This window comes from Neopelma chrysocephalum, unplaced genomic scaffold (genome assembly GCF_003984885.1).
Source record: "Neopelma chrysocephalum unplaced genomic scaffold, ASM398488v2 Primary Assembly neopelma1_180, whole genome shotgun sequence".
Lineage (NCBI taxonomy): Eukaryota > Metazoa > Chordata > Aves > Passeriformes > Pipridae > Neopelma > Neopelma chrysocephalum.
In genome coordinates, this window is record NW_020897842.1 from 2,072,173 (window position 1) to 2,080,011 (window position 7,839).

At 57.5% G+C, this 7,839-nt stretch overlaps 1 protein-coding gene across 1 annotated transcript; it reads right to left on the reverse strand.

The window, feature by feature from the left end:
• Positions 1-3,160: 3,160 nt before the first annotated feature.
• On the reverse strand, positions 3,161-7,833 carry NOL9 (nucleolar protein 9). The gene is made up of 12 exons (XM_027702174.1): positions 7,740-7,833; positions 7,442-7,664; positions 7,180-7,307; positions 6,918-7,056; positions 6,598-6,694; positions 6,341-6,438; positions 5,417-5,578; positions 4,960-5,245; positions 4,765-4,876; positions 4,188-4,365; positions 3,795-3,928; positions 3,161-3,481 (listed from the first exon to the last, which is right to left on the reverse strand). The coding sequence occupies exons 1-12, from the start codon at positions 7,818-7,820 to the stop codon at positions 3,353-3,355; spliced, it is 1,767 nt and encodes a 588-aa protein (XP_027557975.1). The 5' UTR covers positions 7,821-7,833; the 3' UTR covers positions 3,161-3,352.
• Between the last annotated feature and the right edge of the window lie 6 nt (positions 7,834-7,839).

The following is a 7,839-nucleotide window of genomic DNA, read 5'->3' on the forward strand; positions in this document are numbered from 1 at the left end:
TTCCCGGGCGCTGACCCCGCCCGCGGGTCACACACGCACCGGGGCCTCGGGCACGCGGGCGGGGAGCTCTTCGCAGGGCCCCCCCGGTTTCTGGCAGAGGCAGGAGGGTGTCCGGGTCCCCACCAGCCACCTCGGGGGCCGGAGGAGGGATCCTGTCCCCATCGGCTCCTGTCCCCCCTCCCCCGGTCACAGCCGCTGCCGGCTGTGCTATCGCGCCCGGCGCTCCCGGCGACGGAAAACGAGTCTGAAACCGGATCGTCCTCGCAGCCGAGCGCACGGCGGCAGCCGGCTGCTTCAAACCCTGCCCGGGCCGGGGGGAGCGCTGCCGGTGGCACGGGGCAATTTGCCGAGCGCTCCCCAGCTGCACCTGCAGCATTCCCACGGCATCCCTGTGGCACCCCTGCTCCAGCGAGAGCTTCTCCCAGCCCCTCACACCCTCGTTGCCACAGCTGGAGGCTTTGGCCGACCACAGCAGCCCACAGCCCTGGCTGCTCGAAGCCCCCCAGCCACCTACCCCCGAGTTCCTCGCTGATGTCCAGGCCAGAGCTCCAGGAAAAACGCTCCACTGCCTCGTACTCCAGCCCCGCCAGCCCGGCCGGCAAAGCCTCCAGCTCGTAGGCACCCCTCTTCTTCCAGTAGAGAAACATCCTGGGGTCACGGCCGGAGGGCCCCCCAGAGCCGTGCCCGCCCCAGTGGGGCCGCCAGTGGGACTAACCGGGGCAGACTGGCTCTGGCTTTAAGAGTGGGTCCCGGGCTCCGGACAAGCGGCGCATTGATGCCAGCGGCGGGAGCTGCAGGGCGGCCGAGGGTGCTGCTGGAGGCTGCCCAGCGCCCGCGCGGGGGGCGCACAAAGGGCCTTTCTTCAGCCTCCTACAGACATTGCACAAATTTCACTTTCCGCCGTCTATGGAAGACATTCGGCCACGGAGACAAGACGTGCTTGTGATGGAAAGAATCAGCATGAAGAGGGGGGCTATTCGGCGGCTCTGCCATCCAGACGGCTTTTGAGGGGGCAGGAATGTGCTGCCCTGAGCCCCGGTTGCATCCCCGTACCCATGGGCTCGCAGGGGCCCCCAGCCTGTCCAGGGAAAGCCAGGGGTCTTCAGGGGGATTTTCCTCCTGCTAAATCCAAGCAAACAAGAAAGCACCAGCTAGGGCTCAAAACCCACAAAGGCAGCAAAGGTTGGCACCTTTGTCCTACCCCACGCAAAACTTCCTAAAACAAGGAAAAACCACAGCACCATGCAGGATGATCAAATCCCAGCCCCCCCGCTCACCACAGAAACTCCTCCCAGAGGCACCATGTGCTCCACAGAGTTTTGCTGCTACTGGTCACCCCTTGCCAGAAATTTCAACAGAAATCACTGCTGCAAATGTAACAAATGCCAATTTACTGCAAAATTAATCCTACTTTATTTAGTATATCCTTGGTATTTGAAGTGCTGTCACCGATTTCCCACTGATCACAGAACTGAGTGTCCCCAACTCACTGGTGGGATGCTTTGCTGAGGTTTATGCTGACCTGTCCATTGTTCCTGACCAGCACTGTCTCTCCCCCTTAGGGAGCACCAGAAGCGGGTGAGGTTCCCCTTTCCCAAAGCTGCAGCATCCACCTCTGGGCCCTGGCAGGCACAGGCAATCTGAACGCCCTGGAAATGCCCCAAAACAGACACTTGCAGCTTGGGACATGGGGGTTACTCACTTATCCCCCAGCTCCAGGGAATGTGGCCAGCGTGGGGTCCTGCAGCTGGGTGAGGTGGATGCTGGAGGTTGGTGACAGCACTGAGGGTGATGCTCAGCTATGGGGGGTTTCAGCACTGGGCATTTCTCACATGCCCTTTGCTCATCTCACCTTTCCTGAAGCTTTTTCCACCCACTTCCCTGTGAATTCCCTCTCACCCTGCCTGGGATGTTCTCCCTGGCTGCACCACAGCCCCTTTATTTATTTTAGCCACTGTTCAGGCCACAGTGCCAGCCAAGTCCTTCCTTTGCTGCCAGACCCAACCAGATGGGGATAATTAGGCCTGGATTAAGTTTAACTCTTTAAAAGGCAGCAACACTGCACAGCCCCTCACAGCTCCTCTCCAGCTCAGTCCCCTCCCTGCCACTCATCCCAGTTTATTTGCTTACAGCTGTTTGTTTCTGGCATTCTAGGAAATCTCTTCACAAACCAGATAAAAGCAATTTTGCAGATTACTCGCATCCACAGCAGCCACCAGCCAAAAAGCTCCAGTCCCAAGTGACACACCACATCCCTGCTTCCTCTGCAGGAGAGCTGGTCCCTGGGATCTGAACAGGCACTGGGCTTGGGGGACTGCACACACCAGGGCCAGATTGTTCCCTGGTCTAGGCTGGGGCAGAACCTCACCTCACCCGCAGGAGCCAGTTAGAAGCCAGGTTACTTTTGCAGACATGGATCCAATAAATGCATGATATGCTGGTATTACCCATTCAGAAGCTGTTTTCCCAAACATGTCTCCAACTTGACCCGAGATGCTTACCTCTTTGTGGCTCCTACCACCCTCCAGCTTCCCTCAGGAGCAAATTGCTGATTGACAAAGGGTTGGGAAGAAAAAATAAATAAATGTTTCTCTTATGTCCCAGTGGGGTAGAACAGGTGGGGTCAGGGAAGGCCATGTTCCCTGGTGCTCCATGTGATACTCCCCAATCCCATCCTGTTTCAACCTTGATCTGGAGAAGAGCCTGTTAGAGTTGGGGACACATTGGTGTCAGCCCGAGCTGTTCCCAGACCACACTCAGGGCACTGAGCTCACACTGCAGCACTGGGACACGGGGCCAGGCCAGGGCAGGGTGGGAGGCAGCAGCGTCCCAGCACAGAGCCAGGGTGGGCTGCGATGGTGCACAGCTGAACGGCTCCATCTTCACCACCCCGGGGGACAGACATTCCACAACACACTCCTTCCTTCGTCCCTCCTTGACCAGGAGGACAACCAGAGCTGTGGGCCAGAACCCCAGGGTGAGCCCTTTGCCAAACCACAGGACCGGGAAGTTCTGCTCAGGCCCCTGCAGATCACTGACACCCAGAGTTCCCTGAAGGGTGGACAGGCAACGAGAACTCCTGACCCAAGGCAGAGTTGGGTGTGACAGCAGCTGCCTTCACCTGTGTCAGCCACGGCCAGGGAAAAAATCCAAACTCCCCGCTTTCCGCAGATATTTATTATAAAACACTGAAATAGAAACCGAACATACAAAACATTATTAAAGCCAGACCTGCTGTGGCATCTACCCGGCCACCTGCCCAGGGCCTCTGCAGCACCCAGGGCTCCTGTGACCACAATGGGCTCTCTACCCAGTCCACACAAACAACACTTGGTCCAAGGGCCCCAAGGATTCAGGTGTAATCACACTCGAAGGTGAACTCCTTCCTCTTGAAATGCTTCTTCTTCCTCAGCTTCCCAGCGCCCAGGATGCTGTAGTTGTAATCGGATGTGACATATGGGATCTCTCCCTCAATTCCTTGCTGAAAAACAGAAAAATAAAACCAGAAACAACTTTAGGAACCTGTAGCTTCAGCAGAGGAGGAAGCACTTCCCTCCCCAAGCTGACAGCATTAAAGACTCAGTGATCACCAAACCCCGCTCTGGCATCTAAAATACGAGTGGAACATTCTGTTCTCTTGAGGTTTCTGTGCTTAAGGACAATCTCCTAAAGTGATAACCATCTGCTGATGCCCAGGCATCTCCCAGCACGCATCTGCCTCAGGAATAAGAAACTGGAAAACTTGCCAGCCAGCCAAAGCTCAGCCAGCTCCCACCCCTCCCACAGGCTCCTACCTGGCCCACAAGCACGCAGTTGGGGATAGCAATGTTCCCAAGGAGGAGACAATTCACTAGTCTCAGGTTCTCTGGAGGCACCGGTGTCAGGATATGGTAAAGCTTCTTCTCCATATCAACTCCTCGAACAATTCCTGAACAAAAGAACACATGCAGAGCTCAGTCATCGGGTATCCCTGCTCATCGGCACATCCCCACAGACACTCCAGAACCAAACTCCAAATCCCAACTGGAACATTAAATCAAGTCGTAAAAGGAAACTTAGGCAACTACATAAGCCACACAGAATCTGCTTCTGCAAACGTGAACCCAGAAAGTGAGTCAAGCAGGGAGTTGTGAGACGCTCCGAGCGGCGCCGTGCAGTGACATTCCTCACAGCTCCAGTGCACTCACCGAAGCCCAGGCAGTCGCAGACTGGTGTCTGTGTCAGCAGGACCGGCCCGTCGCTCTGGCACCTGACTTCATCTGGAATGCAGCAGAGCCCAACCCAGCTGGCGTTCACTGCATACATGATGTTGGTGGGAGCAACATCTGTGTGAATAACCCTGAGTGCCACAGCACTGAAAGGTACCTGGGGGGGGTGAAAAGAGGAAGAAAACTGCCATTGGTTCCACATCAGCTGAGTTTGAATTCAGAGGTAAGACCCTGGTACACAGACCCTGCATGCTCCCATCCCACACCCACGGGCAGGGCACACACAGTACCTTCTGCACAGACAGAACACACATAACACGTGCCATCTGCACGCACAGCACATACAGAACACACGTGCCACCTGCACACATGTGCCACACCAGCACCTCAACAGAAGCTTCACTTCTAGACACCCTGAATACAGTTGTTATCTGTTTGCAGATTACAGAGCGTTTATTCCTCTTCTGAGAAACATCTGCAGCAGGAGCAGAACTGCCCCCCACTGCGAACCAGGCTTTCTGCACCATAGCCAAGCCTTCCCACAAGGCTCCTTTACCTGATATGGCACCAGGCTGTGCAGCGGGAGCACCGCCCCGATGTCCGGGTACTGCAGGTGCCCCAGGTACCCCAGGATGGACATGTCACGCAGGATCCCGCTGTGCACTCGCCTGAAACAACAGTTCTAAGTCAAACACAACGTGTGGTTTTGTTCAGCCCACAAACTCCACGCAGCACTCAATGCTCTACTTACGCTTCACCTGCCACTCCGGCCCGAGGGAATTCTGGATGGACATACAGCAACTTGTACTGTGGAACTGATGCATCCTCCCCTTCGGAGCACTTCCAGCTCTCTGCAGCACCCACATCCAGCTGTTTGCACTTAGGCTGCTGCTTGCCCTTGGTGTGCAGCCCGGCCCGGAGGTGGATGTGCTCAGGGGTGAGCGGGGCCATCGCCTTCCAGTCGCACACGTCCATCTGAACAATGTGGCTGGGAGACAGCAGCCGGATGATATCGATGAGCAGCAGCAGCCCCTCGCCTTCAGGAGCACAGAGAACACACAATTGCTGCTGCTGCTACTTCAACAGGCGACACAGCAGCGCTAGCTCAGGGCAGGCACACTGCAGGTTCTGGTTCTGCGTGGTGCTGCACCACCACCATCACTGCCTCCCTCCCACCCCTCTTCGAGAGAAGGATTGAGCCCACTTACCTTTCACCCAGCCCATGGTGTTGATAATTAGAGGCACTTCCTTCTTGTAGCAGCTGAACACGTACTTCATGACATCAAGGTACCTCTCGGTGTCTTGCTCACAGCTGGTCTGGCCATAATACACCATCTTACGGGGCGTCTGCTGGTGAGTGAAGGGGGGACCTGGCAAAGACAGCACTGAGCCTCTAGTGCCTTCATCAAGTCAAACCAAAACACTCCCATTTCTGTAGTACCCACATGCTACCCCTCCCAAAATAACCTGTCCTCTTCCCACCTGCCAACAGCTTTCTTGCACAGCCTGCACTTAGGGAGAAACTGGTCTGTCATTTGCAAGACTCCGTACTGGAGTTCTGTTTGTTTTGGGTTAATTTGGGGTTTGTTTCCTTGCTTGAAATCACTGGTTACACACTTGCAAATCTTTAAACAAGTCTATGACAAACTGCCTGAAGAGCAAACCAGTCTGGCCATGTCCTTTTAGACAGTGACCTGAATCCAGAAGATCACAAACACCAGCAGTTTCCTGAGCAGTGGTTTCTTCACGCTCGTCACAACAGCCCTGAACCTGTGTGGATCCACTTTGACCTTCTCAATGAATTTCATGTGTGAATACAGATTTTTCTAAAGAGACCTTTCAAACCTGAAAGGCTGAACATCCCCTTTGACATGCCTCAGCCTGCTCTACCACCTGTAAACAACACCATCTCTCTTTAAAAGAGACAAAAAGAGCAGGAGAATGGCTCCATGTTACTCAGGGAGCTTAGATGTCCCTACAAGAAAGCTCAAACAGCTGTAGGTTTATTCTCTCTAGGAACCTCTGACATCTGTGGCAGCAGCTTCCTCTCAAGCAGCCTCTGCCCAGAACATCCTGCTTGTTTCAGAAATGGAACAGGTCTCTGGTAACCGCAGGTGCAGCGGAACACGTACCCAGCACGGGCTCCGTGATGCTGCTCAGGGACACACACCCGGGCGGGGTGAATTCCGGCTGGCCTATGTCACACTCCATGTACTCGACTGCAGGGAGGCTGCGGGGAGAGAACCCATGTATGTGTCTACCACTTTGTGTTTTAAAGCTATCCGCCCTCCAGGCCTGATGGCTCTTCTGAGAGTCCTGTCAGACACATTTTTCCTCCTCTTAAATCCCATGCAGCACTTAAAAGCTTGCAGAACATGGAAAGACTCACCGATTCAGTAATAGGTTAATTAGGTATCTGTTGAATGTCGATTTTCCAGTGTTTTTTGGGCCACATACCAGCACCACAGGGATACCTTCATCTTCCGCTGGAAAGACAAGCACGGTGTGAGCCAGACAAACGCTGGCATCACTGTGACCCAGCCCAGGTGATGCCGAGCTTGAGCATCCCGCTCTTTAGAGAGAAACACAGCCCTAGATCGGAGTGTGCCAGGCAGGGCACACTCTCTAATTTTAACTCATGGAAAGCCTCACGGACTTCCTTTTCTTCAGGCTACCAAGGCCCCAGCCTGGCCGAGTGCCTGCACTCACCACAGCAGGCCTGGATAAGTTCCTCCAGCGCCAGGTACATGCTCTCCGACACCAGCAACCCGCGGTCGGGGCTGCACTTCACGATGCCCACGGACGCCAGGACCGCGTCCTCCGGGGTGAAGCTGGATTCCTCCTTTTTCTAGGCGAGAGGGGGAGCGCTCAGCACTGAGGCCACAGCGCTGAACGGCACAGGGGCGGCGGCCGCCGGCTCTGCACGGGCGGTGCAGGGCACCGCGGGCACCGCTCCGCCCGCGGGTCTCACCTGGGGCTCGAAGAGCCGCGACAGCGGCGGGTGGCTCAGCAGGAACCGCGTCACCGGCGTGTCCAGGTGCTCCAGCAGCACCACGGCGCAGTCGGCCGAGAACCGCGCCATCACCTTCACCCGCGCCTCTGCAACGGGCGAGCGCCGCCATCACCCCGAGCTCTCGGCCCGCCTGCCCCCGCAACGCCCCGCGCACAAAATGGCCGCTTCCCGCACCGCGCCGCCCGCGAAATGGCGCCCGCCCGCCCGGCCCCGCACTCACGACGGCGGACGCGGTGCGCGCGCATGGCGGCGCGGGCGGCCGCGCGCAGCTGGCGGAGGGCGGCGGGCGGGCGCGCGCCGGGCAGCGCCTCCAGGCTGAGCGCGCAGTGCGTGGCCGGCGAGAACACCGGCAGGCCCGGGTGGTGCGAGGCCACGGCGAAGCCCAGCAGGCGGACGGCGCCGTACAGGCAGCGCAGGCGGCACTTGCCGGTGAAGGTCAGCGCCTGCGGGGACAGAACGGGCGGTCAGGGCGGCGCGGGGCGCGGCGGCGGGGCCGGCGCGGCGCGGGCGCTGCTCACCTGCCGCGGCGCCAGCAGCAGCACGGCCGTGCCCTCCGCCGCCTCCACGGCCGCCAGCCCCGTCTCGGCCGGCGGCACCATCCCGGCGCGGGCGAAGGAG

Bases quoted from the DNA above. Each gene is read 5' to 3' on its own strand.
- NOL9 (XM_027702174.1), bottom strand. From the start codon at position 7,820: ATGGTGCCGCCGGCCGAGACGGGGCTGGCGGCCGTGGAGGCGGCGGAG. The intron at 6,439-6,597 runs GTGAGTCTTTCC...CTCTCCCCGCAG, and splicing joins ATTAACCTATTACTGAATCG to CCTCCCTGCAGTCGAGTACA. The intron at 3,482-3,794 runs GTAGGAGCCTGT...TCTGTTTTTCAG, and splicing joins ACTGCGTGCTTGTGGGCCAG to CAAGGAATTGAGGGAGAGAT.